General features: G+C 42.2%; 1 protein-coding gene across 2 annotated transcripts in view; it reads right to left on the reverse strand.

Moving 5' to 3' along the window:
• Positions 1-749: 749 nt before the first annotated feature.
• GAP43 (growth associated protein 43) overlaps positions 750-26,852 on the reverse strand; it is a 209,988-nt gene continuing 183,885 nt past the window's right edge. For both annotated transcript variants that reach the window (XM_085621153.1, XM_085621155.1), the window contains one exon: positions 750-1,393. In XM_085621153.1, the coding sequence (XP_085477279.1) occupies positions 1,305-1,393 (89 nt within the window). In that variant the 3' untranslated portion in view covers positions 750-1,304. The remainder of the gene's footprint in view (positions 1,394-26,852) is intronic.

Below are 26,852 nucleotides of genomic sequence, written 5' to 3' on the forward strand. Positions count from 1 at the left end.
TGATTGTCTTTTTTTAAAATCTCCTTGTTGATTTGTATTTTGTCTTACTCTGTATTTTTTTATTCAATTTGTTATTTAAATGTGTTTTTGTTTTATTAAAAATTTAATGCATTTTTTATAATGATTATATTGTGGTGAAAGAAACTTTGTGAATCGAATAAACCATTTAATTGATTTTATATAAACTGACGTTGCCTTGCATTTAAGTGTTCCATTACAATGAGTGATTTTGTGAATACCTGACTTTGGTAGTTGTAATTAATAGAATGTGTGAATGAATTAGCAAATATCCCATTCGAAAAGGAAAACATTTTTTACTTCACAGGTTGAGAGTAACATATTGGTCAAAGGAACAAATAGGGTTTAGATGGCTCTGGCCAGTGTGGTTGAGAAATCAAGCAAATGGCAGAGGCTGGGCTCCAGGGTCGGGAGGGGGGCCTTGTGAGAGCTAAGTTGGAGGAGCGACAGTCAAGAGACATGCGGCCTGCTTGCTGCATGGTCTTGTAGTCCCATTCTTTTAATGGAAAAACTGTAAAAACAATTATTGGTGCAATGCTATCTCTGGTTGAAGGTGTCACACATGGCAGGATTGGGGCCACCAGGCAGTTTTGGGGCACAAGATCAAAAATACACACTTTTGCTTCTGCACACCGCAGTAAGGAACGCTATGTCTTTGACTCACACTGCCACAAAATATGCTAATATATCGAGTTAACTAAGAAAGACAAGAAAAACTCCAGAGCCGGAAGTTTATACGCTAATTGGCACATTTGCTTTATTCTTTGAAAACAAACTGGGGGTTCCATTTTTTGTTAAATTCATTCCATCACATTGAAGAGGGAGGAGAATAAAAAATAAAAAGACGGATTTGAATTTACTCGATAGATTTGAAAACTCCTAAGGTTAACGGAACATTGCACACATTGTAACAGAGAGAGGGCGAGAGAGAGGTAAGAGCGCGCGAGCGCGCCCGGAAGGGGCGGGAGATAAGAGCATCGCACGCGTTGGGATAGGAGGACGTTGATACAGTGCAAGAATATCTCCAAAATGATTGGCTCAGACCATACTGTAAAACTTGCCATTGACAACACCAAGAAACACTTAAAATGTTGAAGCCACACTGTTTTGACTGAAAAACTTTCCTGCCTTATACATGTTTTGCCACACAGAGAGAAGGACGGAGGGAAGGGCGTCGGGAGGGGTGGGAGGGATCCACGTGAGGGAGAGGACGGAGAGGGAGAGAGAGGGTTTGGGGATTGCAAAGTCGTCCGAGAGTGGAAAGGGTCCTAGACATTTCATCATGTTCAGGCACTTTCTTGTTCGGCCTTGTTTTCTTCTCCTTTGACATTTTCTTGCTGGGCACTTTCAGTGGGTTTGGTTTCTTCTACGGATTCTGCAGAGAGAAAAACATAGAGAAGCATTAGGGTTAAAGGACTATAAGAGAAGTACATTCATCGTAAACGTATACAAAGTTACTTTCAATAATATATTTTTGTAGTAGACTGGTCTATTATAATTTTATAGACTTCTGAAGGTTGATTTACTGTCTTAGTCCCATAATGCTCTACAGGGCCTTTGGTTGGGATTGTATTTTTGCCCATAACTGGGGTCGTCCTAAGAGGATGGGACCACCACTGAATCGTTCAGCATGATATGCTCTTTGTGTTCAAGGCATCTGCTTGGTCCTCCCCCTAGGTTAGGGGGGACCCCAAAATCATCACCTCTCTCATTGCCTGATATTTTTCATTTTCAAAGTTCACTTTTGTGAATTGGTTATATGCTTCTTTTTAGCATGTAAACTTGCTTTATCAAAGCATTTATGGGTGCAGTTTAGTAGCTGGCTACGTGGAGGAACGGAATGCGTAGTTAACAAATCTCCGCAAATTTCGACAGGCTTGACCAGGTAAAATGTAATGAACAGTGAGGTATTTAGTGCACCCAGCCTTTACTGAGTGCATTAAACACCACCCAACTGGGAATTACGATCCGTACGCCAACAGGCCTTTGTGCATGGGTCGGAAAATACAGACCATCTTATAACAGGGGCCCAAGTGATTTCATTCCATGAAACTGGCAAACATTAAATCATATCAACATTATTTACAATATTTTTTTTTTTAAAGGACCAATATGTTGCCTTTCTGCCACTTCAGAGCGCAATGCGTGTAATGCATATAAGGATGAATTATGACTACATGTATGTACCATATGCTCAGTACCGTTGGTAGAAAGGCCCTGTTTGTCAGTCATTGATGCTCAGCAGCAGATAGCCATATGTAAATTAACTTCCATGCAGAATAGAAGATCAGTAGCAGTCTGAATACGTCGGGTGGGAAGGGGGAGAAAGGGAGGTGTAGTGGGAGTGGAAAGGGGTGGACAGGGGTGGTATGTGCGGGATTAACATAGTCTGAAATTACACCTCATTTGGACACTCTAGAACAAGAGTTTGACCATTTTCGCAAAGGAAATTTCATTAGTTTCGCCCAGCCTTACAAAGCTTATGCTCAATAAAGCAGGCCTCGGATACGGTGATGAGCCAATGATAAAGGATATAAGACTGATTGGTTTAGTATGAAAAGTTATGTCAGGTACCTTAGGGCCACATGCATCAACGAGAAAACTGGTCGCAAACGGGCAGATTAGCAGAATCTGCCCCTTTGCGACCGGTATTTTTGCATTTGGGATGCATCATCCCAAATGCAAAAATCGCAATTTAAGGAATCTCTAAATAGCGATTCCTTAAATTGCGATTGCATTTAAGGAATCCCAAATTGAGATTCCTTAAATGCAATGCATTAAAGTTAAAAAATTAGCGATTTCGCTAATAGGGGGAGCAAATTACCATGAAGTTGAACTTCATGGTAATTTGCAAAAACTTTGAAAAATGCACTTTTGTGCATTTTTCAAAGTTTCATGTTGCGCACACACATGCCTTTAGAGCATGTGTGTGTGCAACATATGTGCACAGATCAATTTCAGGGGTGCAATAGGGTGTCATTTTGACACCCTTGCACCCTTGAAATTGCATGAGCAATTTGCGAGTACCTACTGGTACTCGCAAATTGCTCATGCAATCTCCAATTCATTCCTATGGGCCTGGAGGCCCATAGGAATGATTGGGACGGCATGCCTTAATTGCGACTCGCAATTTGCGAGTCGCAATTAAGGAATTTGTAGGAATCGCTATTTTTATAGCGATTCCTACATGCATAGGCTTTTGCAATTCCTTAATTGCGATTCCTTAAAAATCGCAATTTAGGAACCGCAAAAGTCTTTGTTGATGCATGTGCCAGTTAGTCCTGATCTGTTTATAATACATGGGATTCTGTAATCCGTGTCTTTCATTTCTTTATAAGCGGCTCCTAGTGACGCACTCAGTCACTGATTATAAAAAAAAGGCATCAGAACTTGATTGTGATAAGTTACTGCAGTCAAGTTTTGATGCGAAAATGAAAGGTTGTTTTTCTGTCTTCTGCTCTATTATTTTAGCTTACAGTGACTAGCAGAAAGAAAATGATTATTTTTTGCATTCCTTAGATAATTATAGAATGCTAGACTCTTTCTGAATGATTCTACACATTCTGAGTTACTGCACCTTTTTTTTTTAAACGGACTCGTGGTTTAACTGTTTCTAATATCTTTTTGCAACAGATATCTAAACAGGTTTTTGATGTGTTTATCTTGACACTACAGGTTCTATTTTTAGTTCGAGCCTGGGCAGCGCATGCGTTGCTCTGCGAGGCATGCTGCATTGAGGTAAGGACTTGAAGCTCCGCCCACATTTTTCATTGGCATGTGTCATTGTCCACTCTAAACTGTTGCTGTTCATTGGTCAAAAGGCTTAGTAGTCTCTCTTTACTACCGCCTTGTCTATGTAGTAGCCTGTAAGAGAGTGCTGCACAAGCACATGTGCCCCGTCAATTGGACAAGTGCAACCAATCATTTTCCATAATATTTATCCAATTTCATACTTGTATCCTGTGACCAACTGATGCAATCTATTGACAAGATTCAATCTTCTTTTACAAACACCCAGACACAAATGAGATAGGATGTATCGAACATTATAAACACATCTTCTCTGAATTATTGTATAGAGTGTGTTTCAGTTCCAAGACAAAAACATGCCTATTGTTGTTCTCTGCTGTTGGAGTTTTACTGTTCAACACCAATATAACCTATCAAATAATCCCTTTTATGAAATAAAATGTTGTGCTTTAACTGCAACTGTGTATGGGTTGCAAAATGTTTGTACACTCTCACAAATAGGTCGCACTGGAAAAGAGCGGCCACGTGTCTCATACGATGGTTCATGCTGAAAACATCGCGCATGGAGCACTGGGGAAGAAACTGAAGTGTAGCCTGCTTTATAAAAAGTGCCTTGCAAGGACTGGTGTGCTGAAGCATAACATGTCAAATAATATTATGCAAAGGAGCTCACAGCAATTACAATTCCACGAACATATTTTACACTCCAAATTCTCATGTTTATTTTTAAAATAATTCAGACCTCAAGCTAGTGTTGAAGCACCACAGCTGTACCTAAAACTCAATGTGGCAGAGCCCAATTAAAAAATATATATATACCCAGGATGTAAAGATGGGAATAAAAGACAGATACTATAATATACTGGTGTGATTCAAATATGACACTGTCCAAACTAATGGCAGGGAGTGTAGGGAATTGAAATTTAACAAGCCGAGGCGATGCAACCATCATCAGACTTGCCAATTCTCAAAGGGTTGTGTCAGACGTGATGTGAAGGTTTTGTATTTTTAATAAAATTGTGAAAAACGGTTGTTTTATGTTTCAGGTATTTGACATTGTGCAGACCAAGCTCATGGCAGATAGGTCTGCTCTAAGAGAACATTTTAGGTCTGTCTTGACAGTTCAGCTGTCTAATGACCTATTGTCACCAATGTTTCAAACTATGCATAGAGTGTGCGTAGGTACCACCCAGAGGAGTATGTCTCTCTCACCGTATGGAGCTGGCGGAATCATTCCACCCTCCAGGAAGTGCTTCAATTAGAGTTCATAAGAAACTCTTTTACACCTGGAGAGTACACTTAATTTTCACAATGCGTGTGGCATTCAGTTCCTTATCTCCTATATGTATTCAAAAATCCCTATTTGCAACTTTTTTCCCAGCATATGCAAAGCCAAATGGTTGGCTTTCATTTGGTAAACAACACTTGTGCATGCAACACATAAAAATAGAATCTGTGATTGCCTATTTTTTTTATGTATTAGCACATTAAAGACAGACCTATTGGCTTTACCAATGTTTGTTATTAAAGCAGAAGGATCTCTACATGTGGTGCTGGAGTGAGAACAGTAAGCTCTACAAATACTGATTGATTGATTGATTTGATGGATTGAATTCAGGAGTCCACCTTTGAATCTGTCACTGTCACTGGTTGCCTGGCATGTTTCTGGAAACCTTTGTGTATCGCTGAAGGTCGTAAATCTACCCTTCTCTTCCCTTATGCCAGGTCATTGGTCTGCAAGAGATTTATGACTTCATCTAAGGATTGGTCTTCCTGCGTCACAATGTACTGAATCAGAACTTGTTTATACGTCATACTTCCGACTATAAGGACATTTTCAAGTTGTGTTCCCTCATACAGCAGGCTGACAGCCCTTCCCACAGACAGCCACGTGGACTGGAAGGCTGGTGTGTATAGGTCAGTGCACGAGTTCCCTTGAAAATAGGTCAACTGTGCTATGAACATGAACTATATAGCACCTTGTGAGTGGTCAGTCAGTGACACTGGGAGGGAGCATCTACAGCTGAGATGTCATCCAATAACTCTTGGTTTTGCAGCTCTATCATCTTTCGTCATCACCAGAGATTGTCACAGCTACTTAAAACCACCAAAAACAAACAGAAAAATAATTCATGCGAACATATTGTTAAAAAGCCAATATTTCATCTACAGTAAATAATTCAGGGAAACAACTAACATGTCGTCTAATCCATAATGTTGCCCCTAACCTTAACAGCAGTGCATAAAAAGCTCCCCATAGCATAGCACACAAGTGGAATGGATAGCATCTGTATGCATACAAGGCTGGTCTGCAGCTGGTCAAACATCTGGATCTCATTCTCAACAAAGGGGCAAGACATTTAGGTCGATCATAATTTAAAAAGTGTAAAAGAATATAAAGTGCATTTATGTCTGAGTTGACCATCTGAGCACTTGTGTGTTGTCTTTCAGCCGAGGGCTGTGACTTGATAGGGGCTTGTGCAATAGTGATCAATGCAGTGAATCTTCAAAAAGCTAGTCCTGGGCTTGGGTCCAGCTTGCCAACCAGGCACATGACCAATCATTTTATTGGTCAATGATTCATATTTGCACAGATGAAAAATGTTTAACTAAAAGTTGGAAATATTGTCTTGCTAAGTAATGCAGATTACTTTACCTCACCACTGCATTATGAAAAGGCACGGCAGCTCCCACCAGGAAGTAGGCTGGCTTCCCAACAGGTAGGAGCTACTGTACCATGATACAACCCTCAGAGGTGATGGTTGGGAAGTTCCTCTTCTAGAAGATAAGGTGATGCACTTCTTTCTTTCTTGTTAAAAGACCACATTGCAGAGGGGGCCTGCAGTGTCTCCCCCATGGATGGCGGCACAGCTGGATAAGCATATTGCATCTCACCCATGAACAGTGACATAGCTACAAAGGCATGCATTGTCAGAGCTGTGAAGGTGTGCAACGTCTCACCCATGGATGATGATTCAGTGCATAATCTGCAGTGTCTCGCCCATGAATGGCACATCATATCTCAGAGATGGATGATGGCAGAACTGTGGAGGAATACAGCATCTCACCCATGGAAGAAAGAACATCTGCATACACTTATAGTATCTCACCTATGGATGCGACAGCTGCAGAAGCGCACAGTATCTTACGGACGGATGATGGCAGAGCTGTGGAGGAATACAGCAGCTCACCCATGGAAGATAAAACAACTGCATAAACTTACAGCATCTCGCCTATGGAAGATAGAACAACTGCATAAACTTACTGCATCTCTCCCATGGAAGATAGAACAGCTGCATAAGGTTACAGTATCTCACAGATGGATGATGGCAGAGCTGTGGAGGAATACAGCATCTCACCCATGGAAGATAGAACAGCTGCCTAAACTTACAGCATCTCGCCTATGTAAGATAGAACAACTGCATAAACTTACAGCATCTCGCCTATGTAAGATAGAACAACTGCATAAACTTACAGCATCTCGCCTATGGAAGATAGAACAACTGCATAAACTTACTGCATCTCTCCCATGGAAGATAGAACAGCTGCATAAGGTTACGGTATCTCACAGATGGATGATGGCAGAGCTGTGGAGGAATACAGCATCTCACCCATGGAAGATAGAACAGCTGCATAAATTTACTGCATCTCGCCCATGGAAGATAGAACAGCTGCATAAGGTTACATTATCTTGCCCATAGAAGATAGAACAGCTGCAGAAGCACACAGTATCTCACAGATGGATGATGGCAGAGTTGTGGTGGTAGACAGCATCTCACTCATGGATGATGATACAGCTGCATAATGTTACATTATCTCACCCAGGGGTGTCGCAGCTGCAGAAGGACACAGTATCTCACGCATGGATGACTGCAGAGCTGTGGAGGTATTCCGCATCCTACCCATGGATGTTAGCCCAGCTGCCAAAGCTTACAGTATCTCACCCATAGATGATGGCACAGCTGTAAGCATAAACTAAACAGCCCATGGTCGTGGTACAGCTGAATAAGCAAACTGAATCTCGCAACTGGACAATAGCATAATTGTGAAAGCATGCAGTGCTTCAGCTGTGGAGGATGGCTCAGCTCTGAAGGCATAGAGTATCTCATCCTTGAATGATGTTGTATCTCTGGAGGCTTTGAGATCTCACCGATGGACGATGGCAGAGCTATAGAGGGATACAGCATCTCACCCATGGGTGGTGACACTGCTCTGGGGGCATACATTATCACCCGTGGATGATGGCACAGCTGCAGAGGGATACATGGATCTGCAATGTTCCATATCAGGAGCATTAAGCTGAGGGACAGAGGCAAGCCACCAGTGGTAATGACAGAAGTGTCAATTCTATAAGTGTAAAATTTAGGAATATTTGTATGATGGCTTGATGCTTCCGGTGAAGATGCCAAACGAGTACATATTTCTTTATTGGTTCCACAAGAACAGAAAGATCATTGCCCTGCTATCCATAATCCTCAGATCCATAGCCTGAATAGGCAATACTGATCATTTAAAGAAAAAGATGTTGCACAAGACATATTGCAAGTACAACCTTTCATCACAGACTCAGCTCTAGCTGCTACGAGAAGTTATATAAGCGTTTGCCCTGGTGGTTGACTGGGGTCTTCGCAGTGCATTTGCTTGTTCAATTGACGGCTCGCGCCAAAGCCCCCAGTTACCTCAACAATCAATCAAGTGGAATCCTGAACGGATTTGCCAATACGCTACTAAAGCAAAAGCTGGTTGAATCCACGCTGGCCCGGCGGTCACTGCCAATTTACAGGAGAAGCCATTAGAAGCGAGAAGCAAGAAACCATCAATTAGTTTAGGTTTAAGCACCGAGCAAGAGCGGGAATTGGGGCAGGCCAGAAGCTGTCTTTTAAAGCTGGTTCAATAATCGCTTTGTTGCTTGTCTTATTAGAGAGAGCCATGGGGGATCTTTTCAATCAGCAGAACCACTGGGAATGGAATGTGCAGCCCAGACCTCATCATTCCCCTAATTCACCACACCGGTGGCCTACCACTGCCCTGCTGATGGATGTGAAGTGCAATTAACCATCCAATCTCATTCCATCTTCGGTCCAGGCAAGGAGACGGATCCTGTCTAACTATGTTAGTTAACGGCGAAGGATCAGGAGCAAGATTGCAAGGCTGAGGAGAGGAGGGAGAAGGCATGTGCAAAACAACCAGTAAAAAGATAAGTCAATTGTTATGTTGAGTAGTCACAACAAAGCCTGACACTTATGCTACATCAGTCAGTCACACTCAGCACAAAGGCTCAAAGCCAAAAAGTACCTCCCTGCCCCATCCCCCAAACTCAAGAATGACTCAAAACATAGATCAAATTTGTGGTTGGCTTAATTTTATGTTTCCATTTCTTCCTCAATCAGAAGGCATGCACTTCTGGAGGAACCACCATTACTTCTTGACTTCCTTAAGTCAACTCCCTCTCCATAAGCCTTACAAAACGTGATGCCTCCCATCTCCAAGAGATCCAGGAAGCAACATGAAGACTGTAATGAAGAATAAACATGGACTCCCATCAGGCAACCTCCAAGTCACCCAACTGGCTGCTAGTCAACACAGGAGTCACAGATAATGCACGCTTCTAAACCCATAAACCCATCCTCTGGAGTGACATAGAATACAACTGTACACCTACATGCAATTTATGTGAGCATTCAACAAACACTTCTCTAAACTGATCTCCCAAAAAAAGCTGCAGTTGTAAAGGAGAGGGAAGCGTGCCAGAGCAAGGAACAGAGATTTGGAAATCCATTCCCAAGTCAACCCCTTCATCTTCACATAACTTTCCACCAAAACACACATTTTTTAAATTAAACTGTGGAATCACCCATCCAAGCCACAATCACCATAAAGCAATTTGGGCAATAAAAGTCTGTTTGTTGATTCATTCATTAATGCGGGCAGTGTAGGAAAACTGCTTTTCCTGTGGTCTTCTCTGAATGTTTTGCATTTATAGGACTGGATTGCTGCCATTTATTTATTTATTTTATCTTATGCATTTTTATATAGCGCGGACTCTACCCGAAGGTGTCAGAGCGCTTCACAATAGGAACAGTAACGTTACATGAGGAGAAAATTACAAGTGGGCATGTTACAAAAGCAAACGTTACGTTACATGAGGCAAAAGTGACAATTGTGCAAATAATAAAGCAAACAAGATACCAGAAGAGGTAGCAGACGATACATTACAAGAGGAAAAAGTGACAAGTGTGCATGTTACATACGCATACAAGATGAAAGTAGGGGTATAATACTTCAATAAGTGGCAGTCACTCAAAACACAAGAGCACACTAGGAAGGCATTTCTATAGGCATGGAGTACAGAATTTCCTATAGTGAAAGAACTTCCTTGAGGGAATAGAGAGGGCGTGAATTAGATTTGGAAGTGTCTTTGAAGGAGGAGAAATTTGAGGTCAGTTTTGAAGGACCGGGAAGAGGTGGTGCAATACTTTGACGCTGGGCACTGTGAGTCAGTTGAATGGTCTTGCACTGTATATGTGTGCTCAACTCCTACAACATGGTGTGCAGGTGGCAAACACCAATAGGCTTTTTTGACTTATAGATTGGCCATGCTTTATGTCCACAAAATGAGTCATCAAAATCAAGTGCTTGATGTCGGATGCCACATGGCCTTACACCACCCACATCTGGGATTTAAAAAAACATAAGACCGCGCTCAAAGGCAGGGTTGTCACTTAGTAGCTTAGGCCTTCGCATCAAAATGTCAAAGAAAAAACAAATTTAGAAATTTAAGGATTACATCTGAGTGTAAGTAAGTCACATGCATGGTCAAGGCCCAGCTGCAAACTGTGCAGATTGGAAACATTCCAGTTAAGCTCCCTCTCTGTTCTGAGATGTAAGAGCACCTGCAATGCCCTGCTGCATGAGGAACCTTTGCAAACATATATATAGGTCGAGTTTGTGCAGGGTTTGAGTCTCACTTGCACAAAACACATTAATAACACTCAACAACCTCCATCTTTGTCACATTATGCTGAATACTGCAAATACTAATTAGTTAATCAGAGTTGCACTGACAGTGTTCCAGATATGATTCCTAGAAAGGTGGGACGTTCCTGACCCTTAAAATGGAGCTTAATTGGTCAGTTCAAGCAACCTGGGACCCTCCGGCAGAATAGTTCTTGGCCTTCCTTTGAAAGCATAGATGACCATCTGCAGGAGATTTCTCTTTGAAGTAGAGAAAGAGGCAACTGACCAGCCTGATCCATCCCAAAATGTGTGTTTACAGGGCCCAGAGACCTCAGCAAAATTAGTCAAAGTTTTGCTTTTGCCACCTTGGAGCAGCGATTTCTGGGATGCCTTTTACCTTAAATCAGGGGAAGCACTGAAAAATTGGGGGTGGGTGAGATATTTAAAGTGAGAGGCTCAGACAATGTTGATGTTGAGCCCTCTGTTTTTAGCTTGTATGCCTTATCTTGCACTGGACTATATTCCGAGACTAGAATTTGCAAATTGCTGACTAAATCTGGTATTTGTAACGTGCAAACTAATCACCCCTAAGGGTCCCAAGGCGCTGGGGGCCATCGGGGAGATTAAGTGAGCTCTTGTCCAGAGTCACATGAGGCTGAGCTGAGTTGCCACTGGAGTTAGGGATCGTACCGCGAGCCCCACACTCCGGAGTTAGCCACTCTGGCCGCTGTGCCACACCTCTCCCGCTCACCTCCCGCACGAGCTAGGGAGGAGTGGACTTGGTGTAGGGTTCTGCGATGGTATTGTTGTGCAGACCTCTGGAGGTGTGACCTACCTGGAGGCTGTTTAACCAGAGTGGACTTGAGAAGTGCTGGGACACCTCCGGACCATGACCTGAGGATTGAGTCTACCCCCCCCCCCCCCCCCCTCCTAAAACGGAGGCACCTAGACACCTGGTGGAGTGGACTGCAGGACGCGCTCTGGTGAAGATCTGCATTCCAACTATTTCCTGGAGTGGAATGTCCTCGGCAAACTGGAAAGAAGGTGTTAGGGGCACTGGACACCCCCTTCCTGCAGGTTTAAACAATCTGCACAATTAAGGACATGTGCTGTTTAATTTAATGGAACGAAGCGGACAGTAGCCTGCAAGATAACTGACTCAGGCCCAGCCCTTCTAGCCTGCGGGGGGCTGAGTAGCTTACTGATAAATGCTGTCTCCATCCATTACAAGAGCAGCCTCTGGTGGCCTCTTTTGAAACCACTCTCCTGTAACCTCGGATAGGCACAACTGTTTTCGGAGTATCTCTGAACATTTCCTTGAAGAAATCATAACTCTTAACAGCACGAACGGTATTTTGTCTTTGCGGTGTTAATGTTTTATTGATAATTTTTTTCTTCTCTCAACTAAACTGGTTTGTGGCATTTTATATGATTAGTGTCCTGGGCTTAATGTTGTTTTGCTGCTGCTGAACAACTTTATTCACATTTTGTCCCAAGGGAAGCCTGTCCCTTGACGTGCAGATACCAAGAGCGAGAGCAGAGCCTGCTTTTACCTTTTTAGGAGCAGAGGTCGATGGCAATGAGGGGTTCCGCCTCAGGTCACATCCAGAGTGAGGCTGCTAGCCCCCTCCCCCTACTTAACTGAGACAATCCAGGTGAGCCACAGGAGAAGAAAGTGGAGACAGAAGTGGGTGTGGCCTTTGCAAAAAGAATGAAGCCTGCACACCTTTCAAACCTTGAAATAGGCAAGACAGTGGGCATGATGGCCATGGATCTTGTAGTGTCAAAGGTGGATACACAACCACTAGACATCCTGCTCTCCACTCCTATTAAAAAGGAATGGATAAATCATGGATGCTGTCTATTAACAGGAGTGGAAGCATTCCACATCTGACCCTGCCACCTGCTGTTGATCCCAGCTGGCACACGCCACCAGCTGGCTGTGGTGGTACAAATGCCATTCAAAATATTAATCTTTTCCATTTGTTTGCACATGTGTGACCAGATGCTGTTCAATATATAATGCATAAATAATATATATTTTTGTCAATCAATCAAGATTTATAAAGCACGGCAAATCACCAGTGAGGGTCTCAAGGCGCTGGAGTTGCTAGCTGCTTAGCAGTGCTCTGTTCAAGCCATGTCTTGAGTCCTTCTCTGAATTCCCAGAGGGATGCGGCATTCCTGAGGTGCAGGGGAAGGTCGTTCCAGGCTTTGGCCACCGGATGAGAGAAGGAGCGTCCTCCACTATTAGATTAGCGGATCTGGGGGAGCGGTGTCTGCGAGAAAAATAGAGGCGGATCGCAGGTGTCTCGTTGGTTGGTGGAAGGTCATTTGTTTGTTGATGTATGCTGGTCCTTCATCGTGCAGGGCTTCGTATCCGAGGGTCAGCAACTTGAGCTGGCATCTCGTCTGGATCGGGAGCCAGTGTAGCATCTGGACGTGCGGGGTGATGTGAGTTCGTCTGGAGAGGTCACGGATGAGTCTTGCTGCTGCGTTTTGTATTGTTTGCAGTCTCTTTAGAAGCAGTGCAGTGATTCCTGTGTTAGGAGTATTACCGTAGTCCAGCCTGCAGGTAACGAGGGCTTGAGTCACGGTCCTTCTGGTGTCGATTGGGAGCCACCTGAAGATCCTCTGGAACATGTATAGGGTGGTGAACCAGGCAGGCGAGACTGTATTTACCTGTTTCTACATAGATAATTTGCTGTTCAAGATGATGCCGAGGTGGGGGCGTGGTCTGTTGGGCGGGGGAAGGTTCGAGTTCATCAGGCCGCAAAGAGTCGTTCCATGGGGAAGTGTTGTTCTCAAAGATGAGGACTTCCATATTGTCCAAGCTGAGTTTGAGACAGTTGGCCTTTATCCAGTCCAGTCCAGTTTGTGTTTCTAGGAATGTAATATGAATGGGGGTTGCGTGTTCGCTTTCAACACATTCGTTTTTTTGTTAGATTGCACTGCCTTTTGGACCATCAGATTCCATTTGAGAAGATGCCATTCCATGACATTGCACCTGAGAACATTTCATCCTATGGCATTCCAGTTCGGATGATGTAATCCAGTGACAGTATATTTCATTAAAGGACTTTCCATTGAAACACATTACTGCCATTCCATTCGAGAAGATTCTATCCCATGGCATTCCGTCTGCAAGTATTCCATAACGTCTAAGAAAAGAAGATTTAATTCAAAGGCATTCCATTGGATTCAAATCCTTGACATTCCACGTGGGGATATTCTATTGCCTGGCATTAAACTCTGTGACCACCCACTCAAACAGTCTTACTTCCTGTTTTTTGTTGTTCGTGAGGCCGAAGAAGAAAAGGAAAAATAGATTGTTTTGTTCTCACTTCGCGATGGCCCCTTAAAAAATAAAAAACACTTGATCATAAAAATGGGCAATGGTTGAATTTCTAATTGAAGAATCGAGTACTTTCAAGGAGCGTAAGATGGCCGTTTTGAAGCGCCTCGAAGCATTTTTCAGCATATGAAGCTTACAGATAGATAAATAGGTAGTCCAAGTTGCAGACAATCATGCAGTGTTTTCTTCTCGTCTCCATTTCCCCTCTGACATTCTCTGAGGGTTTCTCTTTCCCAGCTCCTCACACACTGCTCTGCGCAGACTCCATTCCGCGCAGCGCCTTACCTCCACATTCGTCTTCCAAGCACGTACTCACACAACAATGAGTATTTCCCCGATTTCACAGGCTTTCTTTATCTAGCCCAAACAACATAATTCTTCCAGCACGGGTCCATTTAACCTCACACATTCCTCTCACCCAGCCAGCCGTACTTTCAGCATCATGCAACCACTGACCCAGGGCGCAAGTGTGGCAGTGACAGCCCAGCACACACATAGGGGCATATTAACAAGGCGGCGATATGAAATTGTCGCTGCTTTTGCGTCTGTTTTTGGGCGAAAAGCGGCGATAATTTCATCGCCTTACCAGCAAAGACACGCTATCGCGTGTCTTGCTGACTTAGCGCCCGCTTGCAGCATGCCTCCGATCGCTAATGAGATGCAACGGAGGCGTGCCTGACAAGACTCCCTTGGGAAAAAATCGCGAAGGCAGCTTCGCGATATTAACAAGGGAGGGTAGCGATTTTTAAAATCGCATTAAGTATGCCTTAACGCAGGAATTTAACATCTGTTAAATTCCTGACTAAGGAATACTTAACATAGGGGTGGATTTTGTGGCTAAGACCACAGGCCCTATCATCTAGGATATCGCCGTTTTCCACCATGGAAAATGGCGATATCCCAACTATCTCTGGAATATTTATCGCCTCGGCGATGCGCGTTGTTAATAACGCGCAAACCGGGCAATAAATTCCAGAGATAGCCGGCGATAAATATGCAAGCGCTAAGCATGCTTTGCGATATTTATCGCCGGCCTTTGTTAATATGCCCCCAAGAACGCTCTCACGAACTAGTAACAGACATCAGAGTGACAGCTGTCACTGGTGCTGGGACAGTCTTGGCCCGAGAGGCTATTTTTAATTATTGTTTAATACGTCTTCAAAGATGGCTGCACTCTTCCTTGTCACCTCTTTTTCTCTCTTTTCTCCTGGCCATCCTTACGAAATGCTGCGCCGGCTATTGGCTGTCAGAGCTGATTAGTGATGTAGCATCTCAAATGCAATGTCCTTCTGGAGTTGATATTTCTCATACTTGTTTAGCATCTTTATCTTGGCTGTTTTTCTTCCCCTCTGCTCTACATCTCTTTGCTTACTTTGATCTTATTACGCGTCTTTCACCCTCTGTTTTTCTTATTTTTACCCCTGTTTACAATATTTTCTATTATCCTTTTTATTCTATTTCTTCCCCTTTAATGTAGGACCTTCGCAAACTTCTGTGCTGTTTTGCACTCTTTTTCTTCCCATGCCCAATTTTTCTTTCCTTACTTTATCTCTCTCTTTAATATTTCTACATCTTATCTTTCCTAACTCTCTTGTCATTTTTTGCTCAACAAACATTTTCTCTTTATTTGTGTTTTCCCTTGTTTTGAACTACACCCCTATTCTCTTCCCCTGCTCTCCTTTTATCTTCACGCTCCACCCCTCATGACTGTGCTTACTCTTTTTCTCCTGCTTTGCTTTATGTCCACTTTCTCTTTGCCATTTTTATCCACTGGTGAGTACTCATTTGCACTCTATGTGCTCCCTTTTCTCTTTCTTTTACTACTATTTTCTCAATCCTTGCTCTCGTTTCTGCTCTCTTCTCTCTGTCCATTTTCACTTTTTTGGTCTTTTTACTCCTGTTGCTCTACGCTTCCTACCCCTTCTTTGCTCCTTTTTCACTTTTTTTTAGGCTTGTTCTACTTTTTATTTCCACAGTATGTCTCCTCAATTTTCTTTCCTCTTTCTCCCCTGGTTGCTCTTTTTTCTCTTTCTCTCTTTTCCCTTTTTGTTTATCCCCGTTCTCTCTTTGTCATTGCCTCTTTCTTTACTCTACTTTTCTCCTTTTGTAATAGGCACACTTTTCCATGTCTTAATATTTTTTTTCTCTTTGCCCCTCTTCTCTTGTTCTACAAGCTGTTTTTTATTTGCTCAGTTTTCCTTTCAATAATTATTTTCTCCATTTGCTCAATAAACTCATTCAATTTCTTTTCCCTATTTGTCTTTCCCTCCATGTCATATTTCCCCTTTTTGCCCTTGCACTCTTGTTGTTCTCTTTGTATTTTCTCTCCCGAAATGCATCCTAAACTTTATGTAGCCCTTTGTGACAGCCACAATTTTGCACAGTTTTGTTCCCCTCTATACTCAAGCAGAAAATGTCTTGTGGGAGCAGAAAATGTATTTTAGGAGACATTTTATGTTCGGATCAGTCCCTTTGCAAGTACCTCGCATGCTGGAGCGATATCATAAAATGTAAGTTTGCAAAATTGCACATAATCGCACAGCACATTGCTATATTTCACGACAGAAAGCTTAGTAATTTCTCAGAGGCCTACTGCCTTTTGACAAGACTGAATATGAGACATTGCTCTCCTCACAGTTTTTGTCTCTCCCTCTTTAAATTCCCCAATATAACTAGTTTTCACCAGGCCCTACATTTTTAGTCTTTTCCTCTAGTCTTTTTTGCTGTATTTTCAGTACTGTGCCTTTTTCTCTCCTACTCCATGCCATTATTTTCCCATGTCTTACACATTTCAACAATTGAGTCTTTTTCTTTTCATGTTCACAGTATTTGCTCTTTCTCCACCTTTTGCTTTATATTTTCTATTTTCTGTTTGCTATATGTTTATGTTGTTTTGTTTTCTCTTCTGATGTTGTCCGTATGAATTCTCTACTTGTCTTTGTTCTCATTCTCTCTGCAGAGGTGTTTTTTTTTAGCATTCTCTTTTCTGAGTTGGCATGAATTCAAGTTTCAGTGGCAGCGTTCTTTATTTGTATTTTATTCAAGAGTTTTCTAAAGCACAACCAGCTCACAAAGGTTTCAGAGCACTGCACGAATATGATATACTAGAGGTACATTCACAAGATACATTAAATTATAAATAACAATTTTAACCAGACTTCAGACCAGGTTGAATATATAATATGAAACTATTGGCATAAAGATGAGAAGTGCATGGGAGGAAAAGAAAAACACAGAGCTGTAGTGCTTCACTTAGAATTTAAGGCAAGGCGCTGTTACTTCTTTATCTCCAGTGAAAGCTACAGAGAGTAGGTAAGTGGAAGGTAAGCAGACAGCAGTTTTGGGCATTTTATTGACATATGTGGTCTTCACTTTACAGCGGTAGGCATTACCACTCAGTAGAGGAAAGAGCATGGAGATCTTTGGTTTTGCAAAGTGTCAATGGTAGGATAAGATCTATGCTTACTTTGTGCTGACCTTTGCAGGTGCCTGGCACCGGCCTTTATTTATGAAACCAGCAATTAATGACAATCCACCGAATGGTGGCGCCGCTTGTCTTTTTTCTAACTTCAGCAAAGTATTTCACAGATTCGTATAAATCATTGTTGAACTTGCATGGGTAGTCCATCCTTACTGCTTGAGATGGCCTAGAATAGACACAAATGTCATACATGTATCAGTGTGATGGTTAGTAGGTAGTGCTCAGACTGGTATTTGTCAGTCCTAGCAGGGGCAGTGGGTGGGATGAGCTCTACTGGCCACTGAGAACTAAGTTGGGCTCTTGCACTTAGGGCCAGATTTATGAAAATGTGACGCAGTGCAGCGCAGCAAGACAACTTATTACGCTGCGCTGCGTCATATGGAGTTAGCAGGAATGTGCCACGTACTTCTACTTTTCGCAAGGGCCTGACCTTGCTTTTCTGACCTGCTCACTTAGATCTCTGCATCCTTTCCTCCTGCCCTGCGCCGGGAAACTCCTTGGAGGAGCTGTGTGCACTAAAAGCTCTTAATATTAATAATCATCTACTAAGATATGGCATATTCTTGTTCCCTCCGTGCGCTGGTATACACAGTGCAGCCTACCAGCAACACAGGCACCCTTTGCAATGGGGTGCAAGTGTGCCTGAGTTGCAGGCAGGTCTGTTTTTGTGGAGTAAGCACAAGAAGGAATTACACTTTCCTGCACAAAACAATCCATAGAGGATGTTTCCTCTCTCTTTGTGTGCTGCAGAATGAAGCACAATTTAAATGAGGAAAAAAGTAGGAGAAAAGTTTTTTCTCCTCGTTGCGCCTCCCCTGGTAGGCACCCCTTTTTGACACATTCTCAGGTTAACTACTGGTAGTAAATCTAGGAATGCCTCAATATCCATGGGTGGATCCGCGACCCATGGAATACCCTCCCTCCCGGGCCTGAGTAACGAAAGGCAGCAACTTGCACTGCCTTGCCTTACTCCAGATTTACTATGCCACGCAGAGCCACGCAAGGTGATGCTCTGTGGTAGTAAATCTCACTTAAGACTTGTGTTGCCCTTGCGTCACCTTGTGTGTTGCAAGGGCAACGCAATCCTTTCAAAAACCTGGCCTCTACCTTTATACAAATTGACCACTGAATATGATAGAGTGAATAATATGTGCAGAAGCATGTACCTGCTTTGGAGACCACGTGACCCACTGGGGATCAGGGTTAGAATGGCAGGATTGAAATTTGATGATTTATGGTGGCAAGTGTGATGAGTGTGGCAGTTGCATTTTCTTCATCTTTTCATGACGCAGCCAAATGGAACTTGTGAAGTCCAGAAAGGAGGGAATTCCGGATTCGTAGGAGCTCAGCCCAAAAACGATTGTGAATGTCTTTTTTATTTGTTTAGTTTGGGAGTGCTTGGACTAAGAGATGCAGTGCCCCTAGCCTGGCCAAGTCATGCTTGAGGAAGAGGTGCTGTTCATAAACTTGTGGAAGGGCAGGTTGAGTCTCATCTTATTGAGAGATGCTTGGAGGATCTTGAATCACGTTTTATATAAAGTATGGAAGGCATCTGCAATTTGGCAGAGGGGTCTGTTTAGCTTACAGGAGCCACTTGATTGGAGGTGTGAAATGAGGGTGTTATTGTGGAATATGGTCAGGGTATACCCAGCACCTTCATTCTATATCTTGCCGGTGTGATGATGCTTCTAAACCGACTAAGCTTCATTTGATCTTTTTTTGCAAATTTTATTCGCAATATTCTAAGTTGTTTTTAACTCCTATTCTAAAGAAGCTTTGTTATGGACTAAATCAATGCAGACCCGCTTTTAGATTCTTATTACTTTTACACAATGATGAAGTGTGGTTCAATGTAGGCGCATTTTTAAAGACTGCCACGTGGGCACGAAGTTCGATGCACTGATGAGATGTGCTGTTGCAATTTGGTATTGTACGAGACATTTTATCTTTTTAGCTGAGGCATTTTGTGTTCTGGTCAAATTTTAATTCTAATTGTTATGATGTAGTATGTTTTTATCTTTTCCTTTTTGTGAATAACTTTTATGGCTACCAGAATGCTGCCAAATAAAGTTTTGAATTGAATTGAATATGGTAAGAATGGGGGGGGGGGTACCACTCAGCTGCACAGTAAGGGCTGGCTGTACCCATTAAGGGGTGCACTGAAGATCAGGATTTACTAAATGAACTCGCAGGTCCACATGCCCAGTGCCACTCCAATAACCTGGCAATCCCAGACAATTGTGCGTGGCATGAGAAGAAAATGGGTGGCAAAATCATTTCTTCGAAGGAATCCTGTGGTTCTTCCAAGCATAAATGCCTTCATGCCACGGTTTTTGTGTATTAAAGAACATATACAATTAATCAATAGCTGATTCTCCATCAATGCCGACAGTGTGTTATTTAGTAAATAAAATACACTGAGCATACTTTTTAGGTCTGGCCTTTGAGACAGTTTTACTGTCTCGCCATACTATTGTTTTTCCCAACAATTCATACAAAATATACAAAGAAGAGGAGCTTTTGGTCAGTAGGTCTCACTCGTTGGCCTGGTGCATTTGCCATTCAGTTTTTTCTTCTGCCCACTGCAGCAGACAATATGGGCAGCGGGTCAGTCGTCCTTGGCAATTGGCTGCCTTTACTTTGAGTGACTGCCCTTTGCCTCTTCACATTGTTGGCATCTGTCTAAAAATAGTTCCGTTCTTTTCAATGCTCTGGGGAAGGCTGGCTGGTCGCTAAACCAAGGCTTTCTCTAAAGGAAACACAGTAACCATCAGCGGTTGACTTCTTTAATTAACTTTAACTGTCTCGGTCAAATGCCACCGCCAGCTGATGTTGCCAGTCTTACAAATGCCCATTTAAATACAAAAACGAAAATAGCACCTTCAGGTTACTTTTAAAGGAGCTGCAGCGGTCTTTTCATTATATTTTTGCTCTCTTTCGGTCACTTTTTAGGTGGAATGTGCACTTCGTGCAGTTCCTTTCCTCCTGGCAGGAACTTACACGTTAGTCTAGATTTTCACCTTCATAGTTTAGTTTCATTTTTTGGGTGCCCTTATCCTGTGTAATTTGACTGTCACTCCCTTTCAAGCCAACTGCCACGCTTCCATTGTGCATTCCATGTCTGACATATTAATTCTGGGCATATGACAGAGCTTGCACATGCATTCGTAGGTCTGTTTCGAGCATTTCTTGAAACGTGTCTGCCTTGCACACGCTTTGTACCATTTGACTAACCTCACTTGCTCGCTTCTCTGAAAGTCTTTCTCTGACATTCTATGCAGCTCCATGCTTCTCTTCAGAGTTTCTTCAGGGCGCTGTCTTACATGAATGCTTGAATATCCTTTGCTTTCATGTGTATGCAGGCCACATCCTTTACCAAATATTTCATTGAAATACATATTTTTTTTATTTGTATTTTTACCTTTGATTTTCTCTTAAAGTGTGCCAAACGTTTTTACTTACTCTTTTACTACTTTTTTTTTTAAATACTCGTAATAAAACTTTCGTAGCCCTTTGTCTCTGCTTCGCACATGCTTTTCACATGTGTTACTGTTTTCCAAAGTGTTAAACATCAGGGGCTTGTATTATGATGCCGGTCCATGTTTTGCGCAGATGCGGAAGTGGTTTTTGCGTTTCTTTTTTCTGTCTTCTTTGCATACATTAGCTTGAAAAATCTCCAAATTAGCGCACAGACTCCAGACAGCAGAGCTCGGAAACAGGGCCGTAATTGCCGCTTCATGTTTCTGAGCGCTGCTGTCTGCAGCAGTGGCGTCTCCAGTGAATATTAGGGAGGGAGCATACATTGGGCCACAGATAAAACTGGAGCGGCTAACTGCAAAGGGTATACGTATAACCAGGATTCCCTGCTCCATTTTATATATATAAATTTATAAAGGGGTATTGTGAACCACCTTTCCCCCACACACCAACACTATTACCAGCTACGGCGGCTCAGGGTCTTTTAATGAGCCTTCTCTGTCTGCAACTTGGCAGAGAAAGGTTCATAATTAACATGAAAGGTTAGATGAGTGAGTGACTGAGCGAAGGATGTATCTAATGATAAATGTGTGGGATCGCGATGACTTGCTTTGCTTGCTTGGTTGCCGTTAGAGCTTTGGTTCAAAGTGGGAAGTATTTTAATTTTCTGGCCATTCACTTATATGTGTGTGTATATGTGTGTGTCCATATATATATATATATATATCTATATATCTATATATGTTCCTTCTTTTATTAATTAGCCCAACACGTTTCAAATTCGAACATCCTTGCTCACGTGCAGACCGCATCTGGTACAAACTGTCGTCTTAGGGACTATCTTTAAATAACCACATATCTCATTGATAACCCTCTAGTGAGTGTATAGAACCTCCATCCTTCAGACTTATCAGGGTTCAGAAAAGTATATTAAGCAAATAATGTTGACGACTTTTGGGTATGGTGATTTTCAATCATGGACTATCGATCCCACAATGCATGGAGGTTCTATACACCCACTAGAGGGTTATCAATGAGATATGTGGGTATTTAAAGATAGTCCCTAAGATGACAGTTTGTACCAGATGCCGTCTGCCCGTGAGCAAGGATGTTTAAATTTGAAACGCGTTTTGGCTGATTAATAAGAGATGGAACATGCTGACTCTGGTTCGCTGCTGAATTATTATACCTGATGGGAGTGTGCTTCGTCTTGGACAAATTGTGGAACTTAGATATAGATATATACACACACATACAAAATAACATTTTAAACATTTTAAGCGCACACCAGTGCTTTTCATTGAAAGAGCAGTTCCGGATACCAAATAGGCAAAGTAGGCACCGGCCTATGGGACCCACTCCTTACAGCGTCCCCGCGGCAATGGATAAAAATAATATTGATTTGATCTTGAAAGAAAATTACAATCAAGCTTTCATAATTTGTTTCCAAAAGATAGAAAAAAAATCAATCGACTCAAAGAAACAAAAACTTTACATTAAAGACTCTATAGAGAAAAAACTATATTAATGTAATGTAGTGGTTTATTAAAATTGTTTATTGGTAAAAATTAAAAACGTATTAGGAGATCATTTGTGAGGGGGGGCCGAAATTTCGACTGCCTATGGGCCTCCACAGGGTTTAATACGGCACTGTGAAAGAGGGGTAGCAAATGAATGTGTGTGGCAAGGTGCAGTGTCTGTTTTTTCTGTTTCACATCCTGGCACTTTGAGCACCTACTACTGGGAGGGGTCATTGAAATACGTCTGCTTACCCTTCTCGTTCCCAGGCATTGGGTGTTGTGTGGACAGCCGTCCAAACGTTTCCCTGCAGCTTGAGGGCTGGGGAGGTGCAGTGAATGACATGGTGTTTTGTCGCTTTCTACTAAACATGCTGTTTAATGTTTCCTATGAAGTTTTCCTGGCCTATGGATGCTAATGATGTATTTACTTATCGTCCCACTCCTTGAGGTCTTGTATTTTATATGTAGCTGTTTCAGTTTCGCCTGCACGTGTGGGAACGCTTAGATATGTACCTCCTTATAATTTTGTCTGTTTGAGGAAGTAGTTCACCAAGTTTGGGAGTTTGTATATTAGGAACTGGCTGTGATCTCTTTGATTATAAGTTGATTTTTCCCGTTCTACCTTCCATCACTTCTATGTTTGTTTGAGTGGCTTCTCATGTTTGCCGGAACCTCTCTAGCTCAGTTGAAACGACATATTATTGTTATAATTCTATTAAACCTCATTACATTTACATTTCTGTTCGCTTCATACTGTAGAACGCAAACTGCTTCCTTGTGTTACAGAATATTTGTGTAGGACAAATTTTAATGTGCATCGTCAAGCGTGTGACAAATGTTACCATGTTTTTGGTGTGGTGCACGTCCACCTGCCTGTGAGTTTTAGGATTTAAACAGATAGGACTTTTTGTTGGCTTTAATGTTTGTCTGCACTGATGACGTTTCTTACTCATATCGTGACGTTCAGTTGTCCGCACTCACTTGATCATTTTGTGATAAAATTTGTTACTGAAATTGTGGCCGGTGGCATAACAAGGGTGTCATAGGTCCTAATGCTAGCAAGAACAACTGTTACCCACATGGAGGCATCAACAGATAGCGATAACTGGGGTACACAGAGCTGCTCACACCCCTTCATACTGTAACACTACACCTGCTGCACTGATAATAGCCAAGTGTTTACTTGTCCTTACACTGCTTGTTTGTATTTCTCTTTCCAATTTTCATCTCTCACTCTCTTCTTCCTCTTCATTTCTTTCTCTCTACTCTAGCCACTCTCTCTCCTGTACCCGTCTCTCACTCTTCCATAATCCTCTTCCTTCCTTTCTCGCTTTTTTATTTTCCTCCCTTTGCTCACCTTAACTCTAACCTCTTTTCTTACACTTTTTCCTTTCTCCCTAACCTTCTTCATCTCCCGGTCTTCTCTCTTCTTTGTCCTTCTCCTCTCTCTCCCATCTCACTTAAACCTTCCTCTCTACTCCTTTCTCCTTTTCTCCTTCACATCTATTGTTGTCTTTGCTTCTCGCTTTCATCTCCTGCCTCCTTTTCTTGTTTCTGCTTCTTTTCTTTCTCTTCCTTATTCCCTTTGCTGGTTCTTTTCTTCTTTTCATCACTTTCCCTCTTTCTATCACTTTTTGCCTGCTTGCTACCTTTAATACTGTCCTTTTCATTTTTCCATTTCCTGCCCTTCCTTTCTCACTTACCCTCTTCTCTGGTTTTCTTCTTCCAGCTTTCCACCTCAACTCCTGGCCTCGTCCTTCAAATCTGCTTCTTCCTTCCCATTTAACTTGTCATAATTTTTGACCTTCCTATCTTTTGCCTTTTTATGTCGAAGCTTACCAGACAGCGCAACTGCCTGGTTTGCTAAAAACATCTTGAGGACATTCGGAAAGCTTCCTTGGGAATGCATTCCACCTATTGCTTACCATTGGCTTTGTGATTTGTAACTCACATTTGCTTGCTTTCTATTTGCTAGCTGAATTTGTTTTAGACTGTCCAGCTTGAGTTCCTCCCATCCGTTGCCCACACCCTATTTCTTGTATTCTTCCACCAGTACTGGATTTCTGTAAACAGGCTTTTAAATTTAGTTGTTATCTTGTCACATGTGAAGTGCATTCAAGGGCTGAGGTGAAATGTCAGGGCTTATCTCCCAGGGAGCTTGGTGTTTACTTTTCTTTCTCTAACTTCAAAGTGAGAGGATTTATGTGACAATCCTGCTGGGTACCCATGTGAGACAGAGAGGCTGTAGGATGTTATTTTATCTAGCTGCCTACTCAGGTTGTGATGTATGATGGTATATCTTTTTTTCTAGCACAAAACAAAATTTAAATGTCTGTTAATGAACTGTGCAGATATTTCAGAATATGGAAAAGACAAATAGAGCACACATTTGGTAATTTTGAAGTGTGGTTGGAACAAATCTTTTAATACAACCAGAACAAATCAACACACTAGGTGAAGACATTTCCACACATTATCCGTTGTGCACAGTATACTTTTATCACTAAAACTACTCTGCACCACTGCACTTTTCGCCACTTCACTATGGTCTATTTTAGGACATTCCACTCTATGACGCTGTACTCCATTAAACTCTACTTCACTCTATGACACTCTACTCAATTCTATGACACACTACTCCACTATAAGCCACCCCACTCTGCCACTTCACTCTGGCACTCCATGCCATTCCACTCTACTCTAAGCCATTAGACTCTACAACATGTAGAGTGACAACAGTCGCTCTATGCCACTCCACTCTGCTCTACACCATTCAATGGCACTCTATGCCACATCAACTCTACAACACTCTACTCCACTTCATACCACCCTACGGCACTCTACGCAACTCCCTTGGCACCACTGCATGCCACTCCACTCCACTCTATTCTACGAAACAAACTTCACTGTACGCCACCCCACTTCACTCTGACACTCTATGCCACTCGACCCTACTCTATGCCACTGAATTCTACAACACATAGAGTGACAAAAGTCGCTCTATGCCACTCCACACTGCTCTAAACCACTCCACGGCAATCTATGCCACTCCACTCTATAACACTCCACTCCACTCTATGCCATTCAACTCTGCTCCACTTTACACCCTTCCAGTCTATGACACTCTACTCTCTCTACAACACTCCACAACACTCTACACCATTCCACCCTATGCCACTTCATGCCACTCCACTTCACTCCACACCACTCTACTCTACTCTAGACCACTAAACACCACTCCATAACTCTCTATGCCACTCCATAACATTCCACTGGACTCCACTTTACAACACTCTACTCCATTTCACTCTACTTTACCCCACTACCTTTTAGCTATGCTGAAAAGCAGCCAAGCTGGTGTACAACATTGCTAAAACATATTAATAAAGCCAATAGATCTTGCATAGGTGAGACCTATTTGTTTTGCCATTGCTTGTTTCTTCTGTCCCTTCTCATTTGATTTCCATTATTGTCTTCTTTCTCATGTTCTCTCCCAGCCTTTCTTTCGATCTGTTCTCTGTTTATCTTCAAGCTGTCTTTCACTTTGTTCTCTGTCTAACCTAATTGCACAACACATCAAAAGTAACAACTTCTATGTGTTTGCACCATGTACAATTTCAAATAAAGTGTTTGTACTATAAATATATATAAAACATAGTTTTTTCACTATCATTAAATTACTAAACAACTTTAGCAAATAAGTCAATATAATTTAAAAGAAAAGACACTGCGATGGAACACATAGAGGCTTTTTTAAATCATGGTTTGCGTGCCATTCTCCGCTCTTATGACACAAAGCAGGGCAATAACATAAAGCAAACAACACGTTCTATTCACTGAAGGGCAGTGAAAATGATACTTTTGAACAGTGCTAATCAAGGGAACTTTCCAGATAGTTAAATGGGGGGTGAGGGATGGGTTGGGTGGGAGTGTGTGTGTCTCTGTGTGTGTGTGTGTGTGTGTGTGTGTGTCCTAATTTTGTGAAATAGAATCTCGGGATTTAAAGCACAGTTGCAACATGTTCCACTCACGGGTGCCCCCTGTGGACAGATTCATTTTTGTAAGAAGGCAGTTTTTCTTTTATCATTCTCTGATGTTGTTTTGATCATTTTCCAGATACTGATGTTGCATTAATAATGCTACTACTAGCGCGTTTCTTTTTTTCTTTTCTCTCCTAATTCACTCAGAATGTGATCTCTTTTACTGTTTCGCTCTTTATTCCCCTGTCTTCTTTTCCCTCTGCTAGTATAAAACATATATTTATGGTTTTGTGACGCTGAGGACATCGGTCGGG

This window comes from Triturus cristatus, chromosome 8 (genome assembly GCF_964204655.1).
Source record: "Triturus cristatus chromosome 8, aTriCri1.1, whole genome shotgun sequence".
Lineage (NCBI taxonomy): Eukaryota > Metazoa > Chordata > Amphibia > Caudata > Salamandridae > Triturus > Triturus cristatus.